This window comes from Lissotriton vulgaris, chromosome 11 (genome assembly GCF_964263255.1).
Source record: "Lissotriton vulgaris chromosome 11, aLisVul1.2, whole genome shotgun sequence".
Classification (NCBI taxonomy): domain Eukaryota; kingdom Metazoa; phylum Chordata; class Amphibia; order Caudata; family Salamandridae; genus Lissotriton; species Lissotriton vulgaris.
The window spans coordinates 262,948,732-262,976,699 of record NC_141699.1 but is presented as its reverse complement, the minus strand read 5'-3'; the positions used below and the strand labels follow the sequence as shown (position 1 = coordinate 262,976,699).

Here is a 27,968-nt window from a genome sequence, read left to right as displayed (position 1 = left end):
GATCCAGACCCAATGGCGGAAGAAAGAATCTGAAGATGGTGACCAAAGGTGGAAGCTTCTGGAGGAAGCATGTCGACGTCACGAAGGACACCAAATGATGGTATGTCGACACCCACCTGGGCCACAAAAAAAAGTGAAAAAAGACTACAATTCCGGACCCAACCACTAGATGGCAGAATAATGCACAGCATAGTGAATCCAGAAAGATTCACGCTGCAAAACCTAATTTGCTCCCTGCTCGGGTACTGCAGCTACTCCACATAATGTGTTTACCAAACCAAAATGTCTCTCTCACTAATATAGTCTTACAGAAAATCTATTCAAAAGGTAACTTGAACAAACAGTGAGTTTGAACCCAAGCTCACTTACACTAGCCTTAGTGAGCATGCGTTGAATGAGGAGGGCCTGAAAGCCATACTGACCCTTTTGGACACTTAGTAGAAATGACTGAAACATGTTGACCATATTAAAGGGTAAATGAGATCATTGTAGCATCAAGAGTACCCAAACATTGCTTTTAAACTTGCCCAAGATTAAAACACACTTCTGGGTAGGTGACCTTGAGACAATTTTAAATCACTTGCACCTTTTCACTTCATGGAAAAATCAAACAGCTCCTCTGTAATCAGATGTCGAAGCATGTCACCAACTAAGTTGGTGAGGGAGGGTTCTTTGAAAAAAGCCTGAAGGTACCCCCCCTACATTTCTGTAAGTGAGACTCCGTAGGGTCATAAATTGGGTAAACAGGTACTCTATCTTGCTGCTTGATAGATTTAGTAAAGGGAAGGTGAGCGAGTAGTCTTTCTCTCTCTCTTTGTTCTGTTTATGACATTGCTAAACATAAACCTTGCACAAACATCCTCAGTCAAGGTACATTTATTTCTAGGCAATGCTCAGCACAGGATAAGAAAGAGGAAGGAAAGCTCAGGCGCAGTGCTGGCAGCAACTGGTTTGCACTTTTTCAGTTCACAAGATGCAAACAGAGTTTCAGTGTATTGACCCCGAGGTCAAAAGTACACTTGTATCACAAAGCTTCATGACTACAATCATGGGGCTGCAGTGATAATATCAGGAACACTCCAGGGGACCACAAAAAAAGGATCAGTGAACCTGTGACTATAATCAGCTGCCCCAACAACCATTCTCACCTAGCATGGCAGGAGGAGCCACTAGCCACCTTCTGATCTCATTGGGGATACAATGAGGGCTTCAATGTCAAACTTCAGAAAATGCAGTGCTGCTGGCACAAATGTTCAAAGCTATGTATGAACTTTTGTCCCCACAGCGTTCTTAACAGAGGACGAGAGAAGGCTATGTTAGGAGTGTTTCAGGCACTGTATGAGAAATAACACAAAGAGGAAAAACTGTTTGTATTAGATAAGCATATGTACATTATTTTATATGCTAAATTCACACTTGACGTTTGCTTAATGAAGTCATGTTCCACAGAGTACACTCAGAGTCCAGCTTATTGTACTGTAAAACATGATTAGGCTAACTGATTAGAAAAATATCACAATTGCTTTTAGGGGATTTAAAAAAAACTGTTTCTCTTTATATGGGGAGTTATTTGGTTGTGTTCTGCTGGAAAGTACATCAATTGAACTTTTACTTTAAAGATGTTTTGAAAAATATCTAGCCTTAAAAAACCTACCACTTAGGGCTATAAAACACACTTAACAAAGAGAAGGAACCTAAAGGATGGAATGGTTTGCTGCAGTGATATGGTTGGAAAGATGGTGTACCCCATTATGAAAAACTCACTTAAGAGCACATGCGTTCATATTAAACTAACCACCAAATTCTGCAGCCCCACAAAAAACTGATGTATTCTGAGCCTTCGCATATAATGTATTCATATACGCACTGGCACAGAGTGCCCTACCTCTGTCATTAGGAAGACTTCGTCCATGTACTTGCTATCAATACTCTTCAGCTTCTCCATCGTCTCATATTGTCCTTGGCACGACTTCAGCTTATCAGATGAGCCGATCATGCTCTTCAACAGCACCAATCCAACCCGGAAAATAATCTTCACACCTGAAAAATAGCAGTAAATTGTGAGGGCAGTGAAAAAAACAGTCAGTCTTTGAAGTGGGTGTGGTGCATTGATGTGTCCAACATGCTTGATAACAGGTAAGGGGCAACTACATAATTCGGCTCATCTCAATGTTAAAGAGCTAGAAAAAGCAACGAGTGAGACTCTGACTATATGGATGATTAAAGAAGGTTCATTGCTACAAATGAAAGGAAAGTAATCTTTCAGTGTTCAATGCTCATTACAAATTGCATAGCAATTAGTGTTTGGGCATAGTGAAGGGCCGGACTGGCCATGGCGGGCTCCGGGCAATCCCCAGGTGCGCTGTATGAGTGGGGGCCGGTTTTGGGCCCCTGAAGGCCGTTTTTGTTACAGGGCCAATTCTGCAAAATCGGCCGAAAACCAGCGCCGGCAAAGAGCTCGGCGGCACCTCCAACCCCCCCCCCCCCCCGATATATGGAGGGGGGGGGGTGTGGTTCCAAGTCCGGCCCTGGCATAGAGGCCAATCTGTCAACCATATAAACTATATTTGAGAACCAGCCAAGCAGCAGGTGGTTAGAGAAGCTCGGCTCACTCCACTTAACCTACTATAAAAGATATGTGGGGAAAGACCAGGTTCACTGCATACAACCAACAAAGCTGATCTTAAGAAATCATCCAATATCATTTAAACCCTAACAATTAGTGGGTGAAAGAAAGGCCCTCAATTAATAACCAGTAGATATAACAAGCATTTACAATGCAATAAGTCTCGCATTAGGAAAGTTTGAGCTATTGGAATTGTAAATGACATTTGCTTTATTTATGTGTTGGTTTTGAAAACAGCAAAATTAATAGCTTTGTCATTTACAATGCCAATAGTTTTAACTTTCTCAAATGCGACACCTATAGCATTTGTGTTGTATTTATGTGACTTAGATTTATTTTATTTTCAAAGTTTTATATAGCGCAAACAAGATCTTTGCAGATATCAGAGCGCTTTACAGAAACAAGGGGTAAGGGAAACAAGGGAGTGATTAAACAAACTTTTGGGTACAAAATAGTAGTAGGTAGTATGTGAGTAGCAACGTGGGATAGCAATCAGATAAAACTAAAGGCACAGTTAGACAATCAGATAAACAAAAAATACAAAGTCGGTGCAATGTACTCAATATATCCAAAAAAGAGTTCAAGTGAATTTAGCCATAAGGATGGCTTTTACTTCTTTCTTAAAAAATGTAGTGGAGGAGATAAGCCTTGATTCGGGAGGGAGTGCATTCCAAATCCTGGGTGCCATTCCAGAGAAGGATCGTTTATAAGTTTTTTCCTTCCGGAATCTTCGCGGTTTCAGGAGGAGATTTTTTGTGCTTCTGGTGAATCTCAAGCCCCCTGATATAGTCAGCTTTTGAGTGAGGTAGTTGGGTGACTTGTGGTGTTCAGCCATGTGAGTCATACAAGCGATTTTCAGTTGAATCCTGGCTTCAAAAGGCAGCCAGTTCAGGGATTTTAAATCAGGAGAAATATGCGAATGTTTTTTTGATCCAGTGATAAGTCTCGCTGCAGCGTTCAAAGAGGCTCTTAGGGGTGCAGTTGTTGATAGGGGGAGTCCGCACAGGGCGACGATTCCGTAGTCTATGCGTGGGATGACTAGGGCTTGTACTGCAGTTTGGAAGTCCTTAGCTGGGAGGAAGGGTTTAAGTTTCCTCAAAGTGTTGATTTGGAAATTAGCTCCCTTAGTTGCTTTGCTGATATGCTGCTGCATGTTGAGATTGGCGTCAAGTGTGATGCCTAAAGATTTCGCGGAGTCCACGATAGTGGGTTGGACATTGAATGCAGTTAGGTGCTTGAGCCAGGTTTGGGTGGTGGAGATTTTCGCAGAAGGTGAGATCAGAAGGAACTCAGTTTTCAGAGCATTTAGTTTGAGGTGATTATCGGCCAACCATGATTGGGTGTTTCTGAGCGTAGAGTTCAGAAGTTTAATGTCTTCCAGGGATTGTAGTTTGAGATAGAGTTGAGTGTCATCGGCGTACATGTGAAAGTGTACATTAGATGCTTGTAACAGGGTGGTGAGAGGCTCCATGACTAGATTGAACAAAGTTGGGGATAGGGAAGATCCTTGTGGTACTCCTAATGTTACAGGCACAGATGGGGATAACACGTTGTTGATCTTGAACTTTTGAGACCGGTTATGTAAAAAGGAAGTGAACCATTTGAGAACAGTCCCAGATAGACCCATTCTGGTGTTTAACAGCTTCTCATGTTTGACGGTGTCGAATGCTGAGGAGAGATCAAGTAGGCAGGTGTCGATATGATCCAAGATTTGGAGGGCGTCATCAATTATGTGCGTCATAGCCGTTTCCGTACTGTGTCTTGCTCGGAAACCTGATTGATGAGGGTTGAGGAGGTCAAACTGATCGATGTGTTTTGTCAGTTGGAGTTGTACGCATTTTTCCAGTTATTTGGCCAGGGTCGGGATATTGGTGATAGGGCGGTAATTGTTTAGGTCAGCAGGGTCAGCAGTAGGTTTCTTGAGTATAGGCGTGACTTTTCCCACCTTGAGGGAGTCAGGGATGAGTCCTTGTTGAAGGGAACTGTTAATGATTTTAGTCCAAAGTGGGAGGAGCAGGGGGATGAAGTCTTTTACAGCATTAGCAGGTAGGGAGACTGGTGATTAGAGGGTTTCAAGGTGCCGAGCAGTTTGTTAATTGTTTCTTCTGAGTAGGTGTCGAAGGAAGACCAGGCCGCGTTGTTTTTAGGTTGAGTGGAAGTTTTGCTGTTGGGGCTGGAATAGCGGCTTACATTATTGAGGAGATCGCTTCTTATGTTATCAGTCTTAAGCTCAAAGAAAGCAGAGAAGTCTTCACAGGATGGTATATCGCCTGTTGTGCTATTTGATTGTAGAGGTTGTTCTTTGGTTTGAGTTTTGACTAGATCAAACAGTTTTCTTGGTCGGTTTTTTGCTTGATCGAGCTGGAGGCTGAAGAAATTTGTTTTAGAGCGCTTGATTTTCCTAAAGTAGGCATTTCTCTTTTTCTTAAGAGTTTTAAGGTGCAGTGCTGAGGGGTCTGATCTCTAGGTGCGCTCTGCCATTCGCATGGCACGCCTATCTTCGTTGAGTCTACCATCATACCATGGTTTAGAGTTCTTGGTGGAGACTCTTCAGTTGCAGGGGAGCGGCTTCATTGATTATTGAGGTCATAGAGTTAAGGTAGAGGTTGGTCAGAGATTGTACGTCCGAGGTGCCAGTAGGTGGAAGGAGGAGATTGCAACTGTGGGAAGGTAAGGAGTTGGGGTTGAGTTTCTTTAGGTCCCTTTTCCAAATCTTGGATTTGGTGGGTTGAGTCGGGTTAAGTTTAACTTTTTCGTTGATGAAGAATGTGATAATGTAGTGGTCTGACCAGTTACAGGGTTGTATTGCCCCCAGTTGGGTGGAGTCCTCTTTGGCGATTATAAGGTCGAGGATAGAACCTTTGTCATGGGTCGGGCTGTTGCAGATTTGGGTGAGGTCAAGTGAGTTGAGGAAAGTTTTAAGACTATTCACCACCATGTCATTGTGATCGTTCCAGTGGACATTGAAGTCACCCAGGTAGATTTGAGTGTTCTGCCGTCCGGAGTTGGTTGAGATCGTGTCCATGAGTTGTTGGGTGAAGGTGAGGTTGTCCCCAGGTGGGTGGTAGATGACATGAAGAGAGCATACAGGTTTGCCCTCCCTGGTGACATCGAGGCAGATGATTTCACAGGAGGTGAGGGAGGGAGAAGTGACTTTAGTGACAGAGAGGTTGCTCCTAAAAATGCATGCGATTCCCCCGCCCATCTTGCCTATCCTGTCAAGTGTGATGATGTGGTAGTTGGGGGGGGGGGGGGGGGGGGGACTAGAATGTCCATTATAGGTGTAGAAGATTTAGTAAGCCAGGTTTCGGTCAGGATGGCTAAGTCAAGGTCCATTGTTTTGATGAGATCCGCGGGGGACTTTTCTAAGGTTATTGGGGACGGAGCTTCTGTTGTTTTGTGTGGGGGGCCTAAGGGGATTTGAGTGAATCGTAGGTATGGAAAGGTGTGTGGTGGTTGTGTCGTTAAGGGGAACTGGGACATATGAGTGGAGGAGGGTGTGCATGTCGTGGTCCGAAAGGGTATTGAGGGCGCGTAGGGGGCGGTTGGTGTGATTGCGACAGGGGATAGAGGTCCAAAGCGGGGAGTATTGAATGAGAGGGTCAGTGGGGAGGATGGGTGATTTGTTGGGCGGGGAAGTGGTGATGGGTGAGGAGTGTCTGGGGTGTGTGAAGAGAAGTTCTTTGATAGTGTGAAGATCTTCTTTGACTTGGAGGAGGGTGGACATAATTTTGTCCAGTGTGGGATTGGGGATGGGAACCGAGGGTGAATGATTGAATAGGGTACTAGAGTGGGGGGGGGGGGGAGGGGGATCGGGAGGGCGCTGGAGTTAGAGCCGGGCTCTGTGGTATTAGTATGTGGGTTGGTATTCGTAAGGTGAGAGAGTTTGGGGGCGAAGGGTGTGGATGAAGTAGGGTGGAGGTTGGTGGTATGAGTGAGGGCGTCGTTGGGCGGCGGCGTAGGCGAGTTAGGGGATGAGTGCAGGCTAGTGATGGCGGGGGTGCAGGTAAGGTAGTGGGGACTAAGAATGGGGGGGGGGAGATGGAATGGGGGAGGGTGCTGTCAAGAGGAGGAGCACTTAAGGTGAGGGGGTGGTGAGTTCTGAGAGACTAGTTGGGAGAGTTGGGTCGTGGGGACTGAGAGTGGGGGGGAGATAGAGTGGGAGATGGACCTGTTGCGGGGAGGGGGAGTTAAGTTAAGGGAGGTGGGGAGTTCTGATCGACTAGTAGGAGGTGTGAGGGAGGTGTTAAGGTGGGGGGTAGGGGAGGTGGGGGTGTGGAGAATGTAAGAAGGGGAGTAATCTATGCCTGTGATTGAGTGGTGTGAAGTAGCTACAGCGGGAGGGTGCGTGACTATCGTGCTGGGGGGAGTGGAGAGGTGCATGGCGTTCTGATGCTGAGTTAGGTTAGAATGGTTGAGTGTGGGGGCAGATAGGCGATTAGGAGTAGGGGGTGTTGTGTAATCAGAGGTGATAGGATTGGAGGTCCGACAGTTGGAGATATGTTCCTTGAAAGTGGGGAACAAGTTGTCGAGAAGGTAAAGGTTCCTGTCTGTGGATTGGAATAGGATGATCCCATTGTTGTAGATAGTGATGGTAGCGCAGCCTGGGAAGAGTTGGGATGGTGTGATAGAAAGTGTTAGGCCATGAGCGGATTTCCTGGTGGTGGAGATAGTGAGTAAGGAGAGGAACGTTTTTCTCCATTGTGCTCTACGTATGGTGTAGAAGATGATATCGGCTTTTAATTTTTTTAATAATTAATACTTGAATAAAAGTTATTATTTATAATGGCAATAGCTTAAACTTTTGTAAGTAACTTATGTGAAGATTATGTTCAGTATATTTTATTGTGACGAAAATCCAAGAACAGAAGTGAAATATTAACATCTTTTTGTGACATTTGTGATAAAGCTTGAAACATTGAGAGAACATTGAGAGAACATATTTGAACCAGTTGTTGTTGAATGGTTGCAGAGTGATGTTGTGGTGGCGACGAGTGACGCTGTGGCGTTCAGTGATGCTGTGGTAGCGCAAAGTAATGTTGTGGTGCCCCTGAGTGATGCTGTGGTGGTGCTGAGTGATGCTGTGGTGATGCGATAGATAGAGGGAGGGCGATAGATAGAGGGAGGGCGAAAGACAGAGGGAGGGCGATAGAGGGAGGGAGGGCAATAGAGGTAGGGAGGGCGATAGATAGATTGAGGGCGATAGATAGGACATGGATTGGGATGCAACACAGAAGGAGGGAGGGCATGTGGGAGGCAACACAGAAGGAGCGTGGATGGTAGACAACACAGAGTGAGGGAGGGCGGTTAGTAGGCAACTCGGAAGGAGGGCGGAGGCAGCACGGAGGGAGGGTAGACAGGATGCAATACAGAGGGAGGGCAGTCGACAGCAACACGGATGTAGGAAGGGTGGTTGGGACGAAACACGTTTCGGCAACAGGGAAGGAGCGAGGGTGGATGGGAGGCAACAGGGAGGGATGGTGGGTGGGAGCCCACAGTGAGAGATAGGCTTCAGTGATGGAGGGCGGGTGGTTAGACAACAGGGAGGCCACACAGAAGGTTGGTGGGCAGGATGCAACACGGATTGCAACACAGTGGGTGGGTGGGGGGGATGCAACAGAGGGTGGGTATGGCAGCACGGCGGGTAGGCAACACAGAGGGTTAGGCAACACGGAGGGTTAGGCAACACGGAGGGTTAGGCAACACAGGGGGTTAGGCAACACAGGGGGTTAGGCAACACAGGGGGTTAGGCAACACAGGGGGTTAGGCACTACTCAACCCCAATCTATCCATCCACTCCAACTCAATCTACCCCACCTAACTCAATCTAACCCACCTAACCCAATCTTCGCCAATCTACCCCACTAGCCAAAGACCAATACCTCCGTATTGGCAAGACCTATTGGCTTTGCTAGTGCTTGTTGTTCTTGCTTTCATTAGGGCTTATAGCACCTTTGCTACGTCTTTACATTTACTTCCTTGCTGTGGGTGGGCAAAAATGTGGCTTCTTGCTTTTTCTTGGCCTGTCGTCACAGTTAAAAGCTTATAGTGCCTCCAACTCCTCCATAAGTGGTGAAATACAGCTTCAGAAGTTGTAACAGTACCTGCACATCTCCAGATAGCATGTTTGTCACTGAAGTGCTGTGAAAAAAGTCTATAGTCTCCAATATGAACTGCTGAATGTTTGCACTGAATAAGAGGATACCAGTGAGCTGACGTGCACCCAAACAGTAATGGCACATGCAGTTGAAAACCTCCAGAGTCACGTGCTTGGAGCTTTAATAACTTAATGGCCATTTACAGTGCTTTTGTTACAACGTTAATCACTTAAATACATGAATTCGGAACTGCTTGTTACTACCTCCTTAGAAAAGGATACACCAAAATGTGCCCCAGCCTCAGTATAATGGCCATAAAAACAATAACCGCTAATAGTCTGTTCATACATGGAGTGGTCTCCACTGCCACAGTGGCGAAAAGGTGGGTAGGGTGTGGGGCAGGGAGGGGGACATAAAATATTCTCAATACTAAATAACCTAGAAAGACAGGCAAGTCACAGTAGTGCAAGACTTAGTGTGGTCAATGGTTTTACAGTAACCTTGGTAAGGGACGAGTGGTCACGGTTTTATGACCACATACATGTACCTACTGGTCTTGTATAGAAGTGTTGTTTACTTCGATGCTTTAGCAGTGCACACAGTTATAAGACTTCATTCTTAATACAAGAAGACTTTACAATTAATGCACTGGAGAGAAGTGCGTTTTCAGCTATAAATTGGTAGACTTTTACGTTAGGGATTCATCTTTCTAGGACTTCGTTCGTTTACATCCATCGCTGGTCTCAACCATTTAAGTCAACAGATTTTTCTTACATAAGGGAATTACGATTATAGAAACATCTCACTTTGTCAACAGAATTTGGCCATCCCTGTGCGCCAGTCTGCTTAAGCAAATGTTGCTGGAGGCTACACATGAGATTATGCAAACATTCTTCTGGAAAAAAAGAACGATTTTGGATTGCAAATACCAAGGCACGGCTACCAAGTGCATGCAAATACTTTACCTTTTGTTACCCCCCCACCCCCACTTCCCCCCCAACCCCTGCTTAGGGGCTCCTCCCAGAGTGCTCGTTCTGAAAAGAAAGCACATGGGTTTACAGTGGTCATCCTGTTCTAGGAGGGGATAGATCGGGTCTTACCACCGTATGACACCCCCTTCCTTACAGTGGCTCATTACCTGGCATAAAAATGCCTGAGGGGTAGCCCTGCGGTGGTGGCGACTGAGGCTGTGGATGCAAGTGCAGGGCTCCCATCAGTGAGGGAAACCACGCGTGTGCCACGTCAATGGAGGCGGAGGAGATGACACCCGGTGAGTGGGACTTGGTTACGCCGCGGGGGCTCGTGCACTGGCTCGGGCGGCTGGTGCGTGTGTGGGCGGCTGGTGCGTGTGTGCGCGGCTAGCGGCGGCTGGTGCGTGTGTGCGCGGCCGGGGGCGGCTGGTGCGTATGTGCGCGGCTGGTACGTGTGTGCGCTGCTGGGGGTGGCTGGTGGGTGTGTGCGCGGCTGGGGGCTTGTGTGTGCGTGGCGCATCTTTCCAAGCGTGTCCACAGACCCCAATCGCCAAAGCCCTGCGCGTGTCCCGGTCTGTACCGGCATGAGAGGCAAGAGAGGCAAGAGAGGCAAGACGATAACAATAAGTCTCGCTGGCGACAGCGCTTCGCACTGCATCGCCAGGTGCGAGACCTTAAAAGCATTGCTGACCAAACAAAAAGCAATAGTGAAAATAGTCACTCCACCATCAGATTAACTACTAGATGTTGGCGTTATCTATGATTACTCCAATCAAAATGCTGGACAAATATAGAGCTTCCAAAAGCATAAAGTACTGCCATAGCAACCTTCACCCGCAGCTCTTGAATTACAAATGTATGCATCTGACAGGTAGGGTGGGAGGGAATAGATGGAAACTTAGAAAATCTGGAGGTCAAACTTGTGTCAGAAGAGCACGTGCTCAGCAAGGAAACCGAGGGAAATAAGTTTGTAACAGAAGCTAGAGACATGAAAACGGAAACTCACACGTGGAAGAGGTAGGAACAAATATGTACTTGGGGTTTCCATCAACTAATAGTTCAGTATACATCAGAAGATAGCTGGAGGACCGACGTGGAGCCCAGTATGATAGTGTTGTGTTCAGTGGAAGCAAAACCTAAACCTAGTAGATGGCTCATGTACTAAGTGAAATGACAAAAGGCAATTACAGAAGGAAAATGCTACTTACCAGTATGCATCTGTTCTTGGCATGTAGAGCTGCAGAGTTACACACTGTGCATAGATCGCCACCTAATGGTGGGTCCGGATGTTTGCAGTTTGTTTTTGTCCTGAAAAGTTCTTTGGAAGTCACGAGATAGGTGACTCCTCCTTTGGACCACATTGCGCATAGGCATGAGCTTCATTCTCAGATTATTTTTCGTCATTCGGGAAATGATGGAGTTTTGCTAGAAAAGGAAGGAGGTCCATGTAAGCTGTATCTAATTAAGATAATACTGGAACAGATAAGGGTAACCGGGGAGGCGGGTGGGTGTGTGTAACTCTGCAGCTCTACATGCCAAGAACAGATGCATACTGGTTAGTAGCATTTTCCGTTTGAGGCATATGAGCTGCAGACTACACACTGTGCATAGATTATATAGCAGTACCCACTCTTAGCGGCGACCACCCCTATCCGTTGCAGTAGTTTGAAATAGTGTTTTGAGAAAAGCCTGGCCCACATTAGCTTGTTGCTTAGTTTGCACATCTACGCAATAGTGTTTTGTGAATGTGTGCGGTGTAGACCATGTAGCTGCTTTGCAGATGTCATCTAAGGGAATGTTCCCTAAAAATGCCATTGAAGCCCCCATCTTCCTTGTAGAGTGGGCTTTAGGAGGAACAGAGAATGTAAATTTGTATGCATTTAACAATCCACCTAGCTAACCCAGATTTTGATATAGGGTTGCCCTTGTGTGGTGGTGAGAAGGACACAAGAAGTTCTTTTGGTATGAAGAGCTCTTTCTGCTACTGTTTGTGGCCGCAAGAAGAACACAGGGAGTTCCACAGAATGATTGAGATGGAAGGGAGAGATGACTTAGGGAAGGAATTTTGGATTGGTACGGAGAACGACCTTATTGTAATGCATTTTCAAGAAAGGTTCTTGAATGGTTAGTGCTTGTAGTTCACAAACTCTCCGTAGTGAAGTAATAGCTACTAGGAACGCAACCTTCCATGTTAAAAATTGTAGTTCACATTTATGTAAAGGTTCGAAGGGAGGTCCCCTTAGCCGTGTGAGAACAATGTTTAAATTCCACACTGGTGAAGGTGGTACCCTGGGAGGAATTATTCGCTTGAGGCCTTCCATGAAAGCTTTAATAGCAGGCACTCTGAACAGAGATAGATGCTGTCTGTTCTGTAGATATGCTGCTATGGCAGCAAGATGCAGTCTCATAGATGTGTAGGCTAAGTTACATTTTTGATGTATACCGTGATGTGTTGAATAGACAAGTCTAGAGGATTAATATTGTTGCTGTGACAATATATTACAAAGCGTTTCCACTTGGCTGCATAGCATGCTCTAGTGGTTGGACATCAAGCCTCTTTAATGACGTTCATACAGTCAGGAGGAAGGTTAAGATATCCGAATTCTAGGATTTCAGGAGCCAGATCGCAAGGTTGAGCTGAGCTGGGTCCGGGTGTCTGATCTCTCCATGGTTCTGGGTTAAAAGGCGTGGAGAAAGGTATAGCTTTTGGTGCGGCTCTACAGACCATTGTAGCAGTGTGGTGTACCACAGCTGTTTGGCCCACGTTGGAGCAACTAGGATGAGGGTTAGAGAATGCTGCTGTAGAGTGGTAGAGGCGGAAAAGCGGACGCAAATTTGCCTGACCAGTTCATCCATATCGCATTGCCTTTGGACAGTGGGTGTGGATATATGGCGACGAAGCTTGGGCATTTGGCGTTTTCGTGAATGGCAAAGAGGTCTATCTGAGGTTGTCCCCACATCTGAAAGAATGGTTAAAGTACTTGCGGATGAAGCTCCCACTCGTGGATCTGTTGTGTCGGACGACTTAACAGATTTGCTATGGTATTTTGTACTCCTGGAACATGCTGGGCTGTTTTGACGTATAGCCCACCGCCAAATGTTCTGTGCTAGCTGAGAGAGTTGCAGGGAGTGTGTTCCGCCCTGTTTCTGTATGTAATACATGGCTGTCATGTTGTCCATGCAGACGAACACAGCTTTGTTTGATACTTGCTTTTGGTAAGCTTTAAATGCTAGGAATATGGCTAGTAACTCCAGATGATTGATATGTTGTAACTCTTGTTGTGGTGTACACATGCCGTGCATGGTGTGTTGCAGTAGGTGGGCTCCCCAGCCGGAGAGCGATGCGTCCGCTGTCAAGACTATCTGAGGAACTGGCTCTAGGAACGGTCGCCCTTTGGAAAGGTTTTTGGTGTTCCGCCACTGCAGAGAGCGATGAGTCCGACCGTCCACCAACACTATGTCTGTTAATTGACCTTGAGCCTGGTTCCATTGGCGTGCTAAGCACTCTTGGAGAGGACGCATTTGAAGTCTTGCATGAAGCACTATGAAAATGCAAGAGGCCATCATCCCTATGAGCTGCATGAACACTCGTGCTGGAAGGGAGTATTGTGGCTGAAACTTTGTGAGAAGAGCTTGCATGCTGGCTATCCTTACTGGAGTGGGATAAGCTAGCGCTGTTGAGGTGTTTATTGTGGCACCGAGGTAGTGTTGTACTTTGGATGGTTGCAGATGTGACTTGGTGTGGTTTATTGTGAACCCCAAGTTGTGAAGCAGTTGGATAGGTCGTACTTTGGATGGTTGCAGATGGGACTTGGTGTGGTTTATTGTGAACCCCAAGTTGTGAAGCAGTTGAATAGTGGCATGAGTGTGTCCTACACACTGGTTGTAGGAGCTGGCTTTTATGAGCCAGTCGTCTAGGTATGGGAAGACGTGGATGTGCTGTCTTCGTAAATGTGCTGCCACTACTGCTAGGTACTTGGTGAATACTCTTGGTGCTGTTATGACTCTGAATGTGAGTATTTTGAATTGATAGTGCTGCCCGTCTATTACAAATCTGAGATACTTCCTGTGACCTTTGTGAATGGGAAAGTGGAAGTATGCGTCCTTGAGGGGGGCGGAGCTAGCTCACAACCAAGATGGCTGCTTGAGCCGAGTGCTCCCCCGTCTCAACACCTATCCTGTAATAATCCTTTTTTTTTTTTTAAACCTTTATTTGGAGACAAGCAGGTACAAGGGAAGTGTACATTCAAAACATACAATCACAATCGGCTATTGCAGTGGTACGTCAGTGCCTAGAAAGCATACAAAAATAAATAAGGAGACACGAGGAAGTACAGGGCAGAGCATCAGTCAATACAAGGAGCAACAACGAAATGTGCAGGAGATATTAAAATACAATGATCCAGCATGGGCAGGCGAGCCAATAAGACAAAGCAATATGAATACAGTACATTAGCGGAGAACACGTGAGCCAGAGGGGACACAAATATGAGGAGCACAAGAAAGAAGGGTGCCGCATAGGGGTACAATCTGGACTCCCGATAAAATACCTGTCCGAAGGGAGACTCCCACCCCCCCAATAGCTCTCAGGAAAAGGAGACAGTCAGCCCCCCACCCCGATGTCGGAAGAACAGCAGGTGTCGTGTAAAATCCCATCCCATCACATTGTCATCAACCTATCCCCTCACGGTCCTCAGGTTCAGAAGCAGAGTCCCGCGCAGCCCTGGTCAGGAGGTACACCTGGAGCGGACTCCAAAAATCCTTTGGTCTGCACCGAACAGGCATCAAGTCAGAATAGATATTATACTGATCCTGACAGTAAATGAGGTCAGTCAACCAGTCTTGAAAGCGCGGCACCCTACCACGACCCCAGCAACAAGCAACCCTACGCTTAGCCAACAACAGGGCCACGTCAACAAATCTACGGTGAGAGGCAGGTACGTCCTTAGAGAAGCCAAGTAACATCACTAAGGGGTCAAACGCCACCCCATCCTCCGCCATAACCTGCAGGGCTTCATGAACCTGAGTCCAATATTCCAAAACCCCCGCACAGCTCCAAGCCAAATGCAAAAAGTCAGCGCCTTCCGCCCGACACCTAGCACACCTGTCATCCTCCGCCAGATGAAACCGTAGTTTCCTCGCCGGGGTATAGTAGTACCTCTGAACAAACTTGTAATGGATAATTTTAAGGCGACAACTAGAAGAGACATTGGCCGTGAGCCCGCAACAATATTTCCACTGCTCGTCTGTAATAGGAGCACCCAATTCGGCAACCCACTGCTCGCGCACCCGATTGGTCGGGACCGATCGCTGTCGGCGAATAGCCCCGTATAACTTCGACACCAGGTGTCGCCCATCTGAAACCAGCAGCACATGGAGGGGGAGGGTTACCCCAGGCTCCGAAGGGTAGTCCGGTAGCAGAGCACGCATGCCCTGCCGCAGGCGGACAAAGTAGAACAGGTCTAGAGGGGAGCAAGCAGCCGAGCCGAAGAAATGAGCCTGCGTGCGGAAGGCACCTTCATGAAACAAGTCGCCCCACGTGAGGATACCTAGCCGCTTGCACATTCGCTGAAACCCCGTCTCCAACAACAGCGACAGATCCGGATGATAAGACAGAGGCAAGGCCGGCGAGTAGAGAAAGGAAACGCCTAGCAAGTGAGCCATCCGCTTCCAAGCATCCACCGTGCATGTCACCGTCGTGCGGGGCGTTTCCACATCTGACACCTTGCCCAAAACCATCCCCTCCAGTGGGAGCGGGTGGGCGACCCAATGCTCAGCAGCAATCTGGGGCATGAACGGCGTGGGGCGCATCCAATGATAGGCATAATGCGCCTGAGCGCTGAGATAATAAAGTTCAAAGTCAGGGACGTCGAAACCGCCATCAGCATAAGGCAACGTAAGGGTAGCCCAGGCCACCCGTGGCTGCTTGCCCCCCCAGAACAATCGCAGAAGCTCAGAACGAAGTCTACGAAAGAAATAAGCACCAGGATGATATGGGAGGTTTTGAAAGAGATAAAGAAAGCGGGGCAGAACTACCATCTTGATAAGAGACGCCCTACCGGCCATGGAGAGAGGTAAAGACATCCACCTGGTGACATCATCCGCCAGTTTAGTAATGGCCACACCATAGTTGAGCCGAACCGCGTCTCCCCTATCCAAGGATACGACAATACCGAGATATCGCAACTCCGAGTCACACCATTCCAGAGGGTAGTCAAGGGGAAACCTGGCCACCGCAGCTGTGAGGGGGAAAAATTGAGATTTCCGCCAGTTGATATGAACCCCGGAGACACCTCCAAAAGCGACCAGCTCCCGCAGGAGCGAATTAAGGTTGTTCTCAGGGTCCTTGACATAGAGTGTGACATCATCGGCGTATAAAGAAATGCCGACCTGCCGCTGAAGACAATTAAAGGCACTCTGCTGATGAAACTGACGTATCCTACAGGCTAGCGGCTCAATGGCGATAGCAAACAAGAGGGGTGAGAGGGGGCAACCCTGTCGGGTCCCTCTCGTGAGAGGGAACGCGGGGGACAGCACCCCATTCACTACTACCCTCGCCATCGGATCAGTATATAAAAGCTTAACCCAAGAGATGAAAATCCTGGGGAAACCCATCCGACAAAGAACATCAATAAGGTAGCCCCACTCGACAGAGTCAAACGCCTTAGTGGCATCAAGAAAAATAGCGGCAACCGGGACAGTGGGATCGATGGTCGACAAGCGAAAACAAAGTGCGAAGATTGTGAGAGGTGGCGCGGCCGGGCACAAATCCCGACTGATCAGGCAACACGATAACGGGCATGAGTTCGGCTAATCTCACCGCCAAGACCTTCGCGAGAATTTTAACATCGCAGTTGAGCAATGAGAGGGGCCTGTACGAGCCCACATCCAGTGGATCCTTACCCGGCTTGAGCAGCGACGTGATGGCGACCTCCCGCATGGAGCCCGGTAAGCGTCCCTCCTCCAGAGACTCCTCAAACACCTCACGGAGCACAGGGGCCATGATGTCAATATAACACTTATAAAATTCAGCAGGAAGGCCGTCCAGCCCGGCGGCCTTCCCATTAGAAAGAGACATGATGGCATTCCTGACCTCCTCCACCTCTAGGGGCCTGCCTAAGAACTCCCGATGACCATCCGATAGCCAACAAAGCGCCAACTCATCGAGGAAGCCACCGTATCGAGTCTCACCCGTCTGCTGTGTCGTGTAAAGGTGTGCATAATGATCAATAAAAGTGCGCTGAATCTCCGAAGTGTCTCGACAGCGAGTGCCATCCGGAGACACCAATTCCAACACGTCCGACCCATGCCTAGGATGTCTAGTAAGGGCAGCGAGGACCTTACCGGGTCGCTCCCCTTCGCAGTATCGCCTCGACGTCCAGTATTTCCCCCTATGCTTAGCCTCTCGAGCAGCCTCCTCCTCATACTCGGAGAGCTTAGTGCGGAACTGTGCCAAAAGAGCGGGGTCCGAATTCACCTGCATCCTGCGCTCCAAGTCTCGCAAATCAGCCTCCAACCTCTCGAGGGTCCGAACAATCAGACGGAGTACTCCACAACTTTTAGAAATAGTGACACCCCGGATCGTAACCTTGAATGCCTCCCAAATGACCTCAATGCTTTCCACAGAGCCCTTGTTTCTAGGGAAGAACGCCTCCACCTCCGCACCGAGTTCCTCCTTGAACACCGGGTCAAGCAAAGCAGTCGGAAACAAACGCCAAGGCGGGCGCGGCCTGTGTAACCCGGGGACGGACAAATCAACCTTCACCGGACAGTGATCTGAATACGTCCGAGTCAAATGTGTAGCCCCCCCTTAGGCCAGCCATCAACCCTCTAGAGAGAAATACATAGTCCAGTCTTGCCCATGAGCGAGCATGTGTGGTGTAATGAGTGCCCTCCCTAGTGGCAGGGTGGGTGTACCTCCAGCTGTCAACCATCCCAGCCTCCTCCACTATCCCCCGCAGCACATCCCTAGCCTGTACATTGTACTGAGGGCTACCCTCCGATCTGTCCAACTGGGCCTGAAATGCAAAATTAAAATCACCCCCCCACACAATGTGAGTAGCATCCACTGCAAGGACATGACCCCACAAAGTGACAAAAAAGATTGGCGTATCAACATTGGGAGCATAGCAATTAACAAAGAGTATAGTGTTCTGCCCAAGCCGTCCCCACAGCAGCACATAGCGCCCCTCAGGGTCCCCCATTGATCCAAGTTCCTGAAATGCAAGCGACCTCTTAACAAGGATGACAACCCCACGAGCATAAGAAGAATATGAAGCAAACCCCCTGGCCGCAGCCCACCTTCCGCCGAAAGCGGGGGAGGGAGCGGGGCGCAGATGCGTCTCCTGGAGAAAAGCAACATGAATAGCATGCCTGTCCAAATACTGGATCACACTGCGACACTTCCTGGCATCATTAAGGCCCCGTACATTCCAGGACAAAATCGAGATCTGATCTACAACAGCAGTCGACATCACATAAAGTAAGGGCCCCACGGGACCCTATGACCAAATACAGGGCATCCAACCACCAGCAACAGCCAACGATAGGTCCACGCCCCAGGGCACGGGCAGACCCCCACATACACTCCATACATTTCCCAGTCATCTCCAAAACAACCAAACAAGAACACAACAACTCCCTCCCAACCGACCCATCCATGCAGCAAGCACTCAGGACAGACTACGCGCCACGCGCCGCCAAGCCATCCCACACGGCCCACATCTCGCACACGTGCTACGCTCGCAGAGTGCGCCCCGGCACGTGGCAGCCTAAAATGGCGGCCGGCGCACTCGGGCCCAAAATGGACGGGAGCACGGGTCCCAGAACCCGTCCCGTAAGATAGGAAAGTGGAACAGCCTGGATAGCGGGCACCGCGACATTTCCGTGCACTCAAACAACAGTAGCAGCTACCAAAGCGAACCAGAAGTCCCAGGCAAACAGACATGGACAGCTTCATCCCCCCCCCATCCACCCACCTGACACCACCCCAACTATCAGGCCACGTACACCCCCCCCCCCATCCCTCAACACACATCCAGTCAACCAACATAGGACTAGAATCCAAACAAAAGGTAAACATGGGGCACACCCTCCGGGGAACCTTCCAGAGGTGCACGACGCCACTCCCTCACGCCACGCCAGTGTCCGCGCCAACGAGTATCAGGCGGCCCCAGGCGCAGCGCGGGGGGGTGGGTGCCCAGAGCGCGACATCCCATAACACCATCCTGCGGTGCCACCCCAACCCCACAAAAAATAGCAAAACGCACTCACTCATCACAATACAGACACGACCCACGCATCAGCAAAAAAAATCAAAAACGAACAATAGCTAGGCCGCAAATACTGAGAAGGAAGCCAACAGGTCTCAATACAAAAGATACATGTCCACAATACTCCAAAAACCGGGAAGAAGATAGACAAAGTCCAAAGTCACCAGAATCAGGCGACCTCCTCCTCAGCAGCCGAATGTTCACCCTCCGGATCTCGATCGTCACCACGATCCGCAGCAGCGCGCTCGCGCTGGAGGCGCTTCGCAAAGTCCTCAGCATGCTGTGGGTTGGTGAAAAAATGTTGTTTAGCCTGATGCGTCACTCTAAGTTTAGCCGGATAAAGCAAGGCGTAGTCCACTTGAAGGTCCCGAAGCTTCCTTTTCACCCCCAAGAACTTCCGACGCTGGTCCTGCACCATCGGTGTGAAGTCGGGGTACATGGTGAAAGACACCCCTTCGAAGGAGAGAGCCCTGTTAGTGCGGGCAGCCTGAAGAGCAGCGTCTCGATCACGATAATTCAAGAGGCGCGCAATGATGGGACGCGGTGCAGCCCCAGAGGCCGGACGAGGTCCCAACGTCCGATGCGCTCTCTCGACGATGAACTGGGGCGAGAAAACTTCCGTCCCAATGGCGCCCACCAGTAGCCTCTCCACATAAGTCTCCATTTTGCCCACATTCGTGGACTCCGGTACACCTACAATGCGCACGTTGTTGCGCCTACTCCTCGCCTCCAACTCCTCGTTCTTGGCGGCAATGACACGCAAGATATTGTCCATTCTCGCCAGTTGGGTGGTGTGGGTGGCCGCCGTGTCATCACGGTCCGAAATGCGCTGTTCTGCCGCCGTCAAGCGCTCCTCATGCACGTCCAATTTCTGAACGACCGCATCCATGCGCGACGATATCTTGTCCACTTTGTCCACTATAGTGGCGAACCCCTGCCTCATCTCCTGCATCATTTGGGCGAAGTCCGGTGGAGGTGGGTGCGGGACACTCTCAGCGACATTCGGGGGGGGGGGGACCGCGAAGTCCCAGCTTCCTGGAGCGAACGCGCCCCACGCCTGGCCCCTCCAGAGTCAAAGGACAGTTTGGACTGTTTAGTGTCCGGCTTCCCCATAACGGTGGTACAGTAGGGGAACGAGGCAAATGAGAGTCAGGATACAGGTCGGACAAGGGACCCGGCCAAGCAGAAAGCAGCTCGAACCGTGGGGGCACGAGCAGGCCAGCACGCCCCGCCACTCCCAACGACGAGTAATGGCCGTCTTCGTTCCCAGCCCAAGGGGGCAAACCCTCAGAATCCAAGTACAAAATCCGTTGCGCCTCCTTGGGCGATGATATCTGAACAGGCAGATGGGAGAGCCGAGAGATAAGTCCGACAACAAGGAAGAGCCAAGCGTCTCGCCCGGCCAGCGATCGGGCCTGGCGGAGAAGGGCGGAGCTAGGCCTACACCCCACGTGCAGAGCCCCGGACTGGCATGAACAGTGACGCCGGGCAAGAGGGCACCAGACTTCCAGAGCGCGAGTCGGAGAAACTTGGGACCCTCGTAACTTCGGCCAGCAACCTTCGAATGGCTCAGGAGTTGGACCGTGGGTGGACAGCCGATATCCCAACCGAACCGTGGGGTCAGGTCAGGGCGCAGCGATGGTAATCAGGATACCTAGGCGGATAATAGCTCCGGGCAGCGGGAGCCTCACGACAGTGCGGCCATTCCGCAGTGCGCCCTCTAGCGCCCCCCTATCCTGTAATAATCCTGCATGTTAGCCCTCACTTAACTGCCACCGAATGCACTCACCGGGTGGCTGACACCGGGTGGACCCTGGTGAGAGCGATCCTGGCACCTGGACAGCCCACCTGACACGATTGCTGACCTTGAGGCCCAGTGGCGCGCTGGGGACTGGCGCGCGTTGTGAAGGAGGCGGGCCGTGTTCTGCGGAGCGCCCAGGATCGTAGCGGGCCACTGGAGGGGGCGACATCGGCTGGAGTGCTTGGAGGTGACACTCTCTCACCCCCCTCCCCCCCCCTCCCCGGAGAGGGTCGCGCTACTGTGGCGGTCCGGCTGTAGCGTCGCCGGCGAAGGTACTATTCCTGGCCGGTGCAGGCTGATCTTTGGCCACCGGGCGTGGTGTGACATGGAGCTGGGGCCAGGCGTGGCCTGCATTCGCCCACAGCCCTGGACGGCTCACCCTGATTTAGAGCGGAGGCGGCTGGCGACAAGCTCCCCACCTCAATCCTTGGCGGACTTGGTATGCCGGGGGAGTTCAGTGTTTCACCGCCCATCTACGGTGCCCGGCACCATGGTGTGATGTGGATCTGGGGCCTGGCGCGGCCTGCATTCACCCACAGCCCTGTCGGAGAGCGGAGACGGCTGGTGACAAGCTCCCCACTTCAATCCCTGGCGGACTTGGTATGACGGGGGAGTTCAGTGTTTTTACCGCCCATCCTTGGGAGTACACTGGACATAGCAGTCTGCCTTCGGGGCATTGGAGGGCTGAGGGCACCGAGGACGCGACAACTGCAATCCCCCCCCTCCCCCCCCCCCCCCCCCGCCCGGTGCCCCAGTGAGCGGGGTAGCGACAAGCTCTTGGTCCCGGCATTTGTAATCCCGCAGCAGGGTCGGTCTGTGGCGACCCAATAGGGAGTTCGAGGTGAGACTGGGGGGGCCCGAGAAGTTGCGATGGGGCCCCGGCTGTGACCTGCGCATTGTACAGTGCTTGGCAGCGGAGACCGCGTGGCGCAATTCACGTGCAGGTAGTGTCCTGGACTAGAGCAAGGCTATTTGTGATCATAGCAGGTGGACGTCGAGGTGAAGGTGCCCTGGGGGACATTGACCGCCAAGAGCGGGGATCCCATAAATGAGGAGTGGTGCTGGAGCGATACTGGCTGTGCGTGCGGCGAAATGAGGGAGTGAAGAGGCCTGAGCTGCGGGACCTCGGAGAATTGAGGCAGAGCCTGTGACACCTAGCGAAATAGGGGATTATTGTTTGTCCCCCCCCCCCCCCGGCCTCTCCCCTTTACACATCTGGGCATTGACGTCTTGACTTCTGGGGGCCGGGAAGCCTTAGAGGGCCAGTGGTGGTCTGGTCTCACGCACACGTGCTGATTCGGTGAGGCAGAGGAGAGACGGCGTCATACAACGTACTGCGCGACAACTCTGGTAGCTGCTGCCACGGGGCTGGATCGTATTGTTGAGTGGTAGGTTCGATCTGGGGGACCTTCAGTTCGAGCTGTGGATAGTAGTCCTGAAGCGCGGTGCCACCGTGGGGCCCCGGTCTCCCTTGTTGCGCCCTAGCCACCACCCGATTGTCACTTCTCGTCTCCCCTGGTCGTTGACTGAATACTGGACTTTGTCGGGATGGGGCGCACGGATAGAACACAAACGAAGCTCTCCTTTGATCCGAAGGGCACCAGGCCTGGTGACACCGCGTCGGGATCTGCCCAGGGCGACCGGGACCCGCCGGAGGACCCCCACCAGCAAGATATACGAGGCCTCCTATTGGCAATGGAGAAAAGTCTCCAGGGGGGAATAGCTTCGCTAGGCACTAAAATGGACACGCTCACTTATCGGATGGACCGTATGGCGGAGAGGCTTAACAAGCAAGCGGAGCGTCTTGACATGTCTGAGCGTAGGATTTGGAGGCTCACTCTCGACGGTGCAACCTCCGCATCACGGGCCTGCCGGAGACCACTTCGACCGGCAATATGGAACTCTTTATTGAGAAGCTCCTAAAGTCCCTGTTAGGCGACACTGCCTTTTCCGCCATGTTTGTGGTTGAGTGGGCCCACCGCTCTTTGGGGCCGAGACCAAGGCCGGGGGCCCCGCCGAGGCCGATCATCGCTAAGTTGCTCAACTACAGGGACTGGGATGCGGTACTACGGTTGGCGAGAGAGAAGCAACCACTCCAGTTTGAGGGATCGACCCTCTCATTGTTCCCGGACTTCACTGCTCGGGTACAAGAGGCAAGGCGACAGTTTATACCAATGAAACGACAGCTGCGTGAAATGGGCACGGACTATGCGAAGTTATACCCTGCAAAGTTAAGAATCAACAGACAGGGGAAATCCATGATCTTCACGGATCCTAAGGCCCTACAGAAGGCAATGAAGGAATGGCGGAAGGAGTGCCGCTCTTCCTCGAACGGACTGGACAACGCTGCGGGAGGCTCCCTGGATGATCAGGACTAGTGACGTTTCTTGCAGATAAGCACTATGTTTGTATTGTGTTGGGGGCGGGTGGTGGGGGGAGGGGGGCAGTGGGAATGGAGCGGAACTGTGTGCTAGACTGATTTACAAATTTGTTGGAGGGTTCTTGACTATAGTTTACCTGCAGATGGGGGAACGGGCTGCTGGATGCCAGGGACGCAGCAGGGACATTGGTATGCACTGGTGGGGGAGCGAAGACCCATGGAGGTACATTATCTATTATGTTCCAGCAGGAGTCTGATCTGCTGTGCTTGCACTCAGTTGAGCTGATTGTTATTGACGCTTTAGGTCTACAGGCTACTCTTCGCGTCATATGTGCCCTATTGGGGTTTTTATTTTTGATATCAGAGCACAATTATTGTCGCCTACTGTGGAGCGCCCCACGATAGTGGTTTTGGTTACATGCCTAATGTTTTTTCATTGAGACGGGGGAGGGACGGGCGGCTTTTTTATTTGATTTTGCAGTGAGTTTGCATATTGTTTGTTACCTTTGCCCCGTGTGTATTTCACTGTGTTTACATAAGGTTTGTTTGGTGGGGAGGGGGGGGGGGGGGGGGGGTGTACGGTTGTCTTGAGGGGGTCCTTATTGGGGAGGGCCTGGGAGACTAGAGTAGAGCTGATGGGGAGTGGGGTTGTTCGCGGCCTTGTTGGGGATGGGCAGGCATGAGTGGGAGGGGGAAGGGAGAGTATTACGTTTTTGTATTGGCACGAAGAGGGGAGTGTTTTCAGTTGCAGGGTGTTTTTTGTATGTATCATGCTGAACTGCGACAAGCCACAGGGTGGGGATGTTCGCACAGACACTCTTAACAGCACAGGCACGCTCACTGCGGTAGATAGTATGCCCACATCTGTGGACAATTTGGACACTCTTAAATTGATGACCTGGAATGTCCGGGGCCTTAATGACCACAGGAATAGCATTGATGTGGCATTGATACAGGAGACGCACTTACATCCAGACAGCCACACACTTCGATACAGGGGTTTCCAAGGGAACATTCCTGCAGCTGGGTTCACGTCACACGTAGGTTAACCCAAAGACTCTCTTGAAGATGACACCTCTAGAGATTGAAAGGGATGAGCGGTACACTATGACGAGGTGCAGTGGTAGGGGCATGGAACTCTGTCTAGTTAACGCCCTAATTATGACCACCCGGATTTTTACACGGAGTTAGCGGCCAGGGTAGCTGCTCACTTGGGAGGGAATGTCCTTTGGGGGGGAGACTTCAACATGACTCTGCATCCGCACATTGATAGATCGGATGGTCCCGACCCCCGGCGCTCGGCTGCAGCTGCAGCTCGGAGGCCGCTAGAGAATAGAACAAAAGCGCTGACACGATATTAGTGAAGCCCTTGCCCGTGAATTAGCACAAACGCTGCGCGAATATAACGACGAGGCCGACTCGGAAGTTAGCCATCTCGATAAATATGCAATAGCCAGATTGTACGGTCAGGGGGAGCGTCCTGGCACTGTGCTGGCTCCAATGGCAAAGCAAAGTAGAAGCAGAATGACTATGCCCGTTATGAGATCACCGCTCATTGAGGAGCAGCTTCCGGATGCGCAGGTTGCGGAGCACTTCTGGGAGTACTATACCACTCTATACGCCTCGAGAGGCCCAGCTCCAGAGGAGCGTATTCTTGATTATCTTTCTCACATAGAGCTTCCCTAGCTTTCTAATACGCACCGCGAGTTCCTGGCACGACCGATAGAGCGAGAGGAGATCGTTTGGGCAGTGTCGACTATGAAAGCGGGTAGCGCGCAGGGAAGCGACGGTCTCATTGTCGACTTCTACAAGGCCTATTCGGAATTACTGATTCCACATCTGCTTACCCTTTGTGAGGATATGGCAGAAAAGGGCTCTATGCCACCTACTATGCGAGAGGTTATATTGGTAGCAATCTTCAAACCTGGTAAGGACCTGGGGAATTGCGCTTCATATCGGCCCCTGTCCCTATTGAACGTTGATGTGAAAATATTCACTAAAATCATCTCCAACCGCATTGCCCCCATGGTTACCCTTCTGGTGGCGCCGGGACAGGCGGGCTTTGTCCCCACTCGTAATCGCACGTACAACCTTCGGACGTTTTTTGCAGCATTTCAGCATACTCGCCCGGAGATATCTGCGGTTGCAGTCTTTCTCGATATGGAGATGGCCTTCGACTCTGTCGAGTCGCCTTTCCTGAGATTGGTCCTCAGCCGCATGGGAGTGGGGGTGCGGTTTCTCCAATTATTGGACACGCTGTACACTTCCCAGTCTGCCCGTATACGCATAGGTTCTCAAATCACGGACCCCATACGGCTAGGGAGAGGCACGAGGTAGGGATGCCCCCTCTCCCCTATATTATATGCCCTAGTAGCAGAACCATTGGCCTGTGCTTTGCGCGAATACCATGGACACAGGGGCATTCGATTTCCCACCTATAACTTAATTGTATCCACATACGCGGATGATACCCTCTTACATGTCCGGGATCCGGAGGCACACCTGTCAACGGTGCTCCGTGAAGTGGTTCTCTTTAGTTCCCTCTCCGGCATCCATGTTAATTGGGAGAAGTACCTCATGTTCCCTCTCACCCCTACTACACGCCCATTTGAACCGGAATACCCCATCCAATAGACCACGGACGTGGTACGGTACCTGGGAATCAAGCTGCACACGGATTCTGAGGTAGTATTACGGGAGGACTATGGCCGGGCTGTCTCGAAGCTAGAGGAGGATGTCGATAAATGGATAGCTCTACCACTGTCGCTGCTGGGGCGAATCTCATTGATGAAAATGATAGTGTTGCCGCGTTTTTTGTTTTTATTTAGCAATATTCCAATGGTGCTGTTGAATCATTTCTTTCGGCAGCTGCGGTCATTAATGGTCATGCTGGCATGGGCCGGAAAACAACCTAGAGGTGCATGGACAATACTAGTGCGTCCGTACACGTCGGGCGGACCTAAAGCTCCAGACCCGGAACTGTATTATCAAGCGACGCAAAGCGCGCACACTTACCATTGGATACATGGCCCAGTGGATATCCCGCTCGTATGGATTGAATCGATAATGGCAGACCCTACGCCCTTGCCTGCGCTGCTATCCTGACCTCGAGACCAGAGAACGGACATTATGGATTCCCTGAATGCTGTTACACACGCATGGCACCACATGATGGACGCCCAGGCATGCAGCGTGCTATACGCCCCTAAGGCGCACGCGGCTTGGTGCACTTGGTTGTCCCCGTGTCCGGACGGGGGGTGGTGGAGGCTTTGATAGGGTTACAAATCTATACAATGGGAGATTTGTTTGCTGCGGGTATGGCCCGCAGCTGGAGTGAGATAGAGATCAAGGCTGATTCCCCTTTCCTGCTAGCACGCTTCCAGTTTTATAGAGTGAGACATGCTTTAAAAGCCCTATTGGGGGAGGATATGGAGGAACCCGCGATAGTAACAGCCTTTGAATACATTATCGACGCTAAGACCCCTACTAAATTGATCACCAACTTGTACCGCATTGCCCTCTCTGAGAGGACGGCGGATTACGCCAAGCCGAGACTAGAATGGCAGGCTGACTTGCAAATAGAACTAGGGGAGGAGATGTGGCAGTATTGCTGCACGAGTACGAGGAAGGTGTCCTTGAATGGACGACAGATTATTGCGTTTTAAATATTTAAATAGAACTTACTACACCCCTGAAAGATTACACAGGGACGGTTTGAGGGATAACTACATGTGAAAGGTGTGGGGATCCCCTTGCTGATTTCCTACACGTAGCCTGGTCCTGCTCAGGCGTCTTGATGTTCTGGCACGCAGTCTACAAAGATGTAAACGAGCTCACACAGCTGACTCTGACTCCTGACCCATTACTGGCCCTACTGGGCTATTCCAAGCCCCTACGCCCGATGAACAGGAGATTGGTTGATATGGCCTTCCTTTTGGCCAGAAAATGTGTTGCCAGCAACTGGATGCGGGGTCCGGCCCCTACAATAGCACAATGGTCCAGGGAAACGACATATTGCAGCACACAGACAGAGTTATATAATGCCTTATTACCACGCCGTAATAGGACCAAAAACTTCTGGTCCCTGTTCCTTGACAGACGACATGTACGCGCCATTGCGGAGAATGAGGCTGTTAGCGAACAGGCGGGTGAGGACGCCCAAGCTGGGGATGTTGTTCCCAATTCACAGACCGATTAACAGACCCACTACAGGCTGTGAGATGGGGTGCCCACAGGAGTTTTTCTGGAAGATAGGGAAAATGCCAGCTCATTTGTAATACCTGGGTTCCAGGTGTGCGGCACACTAGATGGTGCTTTTGGTCATATGCAAGGCTTGTTTTCTTTGCCACTGTACTCCTAGCATTGTGTTTATGTCTACAGACTGTATATCTAATGTTGATACTGAATGCGAATGATTGTAATGGTTGTATGTTCCTCAGAAAATGCCAATAAAATAAAAAAATAAATTTTAAAAAAGTATGCGTCCTTGAGATCTAGAGTAGCAAGGAAGTCGTTTTGTAACAGAAGAGGAAGGACTTGTTGGAGTGTAACCATGTGAAAATGGTCTGAATGTATGTATATGTTTAGAGGTCTGAGGTCTAGAATAGGTCTTAGAGAGCCGTTCCTCTTTGGGATAAGAAAGTATAGGGAGTAGACTCCCTGGTTTTGTTGGTGCAGAAGAACAGGTTCTATTGCACCTTTTTCCAGTAGAGATATTACTTCTTGCTTTAGCAGTGATGGATGCTCTTGTGACATTGGACGCTGTTTGGTCGGTATGTTTGGGGGGGTAGATGTTCGTTGTAGACAGTAACCTGATTGAA

At 50.4% G+C, this 27,968-nt stretch overlaps 1 protein-coding gene across 1 annotated transcript in view; it reads right to left on the bottom strand.

Annotated features, from left to right (window-relative positions):
- Positions 1 to 27,968, bottom strand: part of TBC1D10A (TBC1 domain family member 10A) — a 434,628-nt gene that overhangs the window by 37,924 nt on the left and 368,736 nt on the right. Inside the window, exon 8 of the mRNA XM_086943207.1 lies at positions 1,886 to 2,040. Coding sequence (XP_086799333.1) covers positions 1,886 to 2,040 — 155 coding nt within the window. The remainder of the gene's footprint in view (positions 1 to 1,885; positions 2,041 to 27,968) is intronic.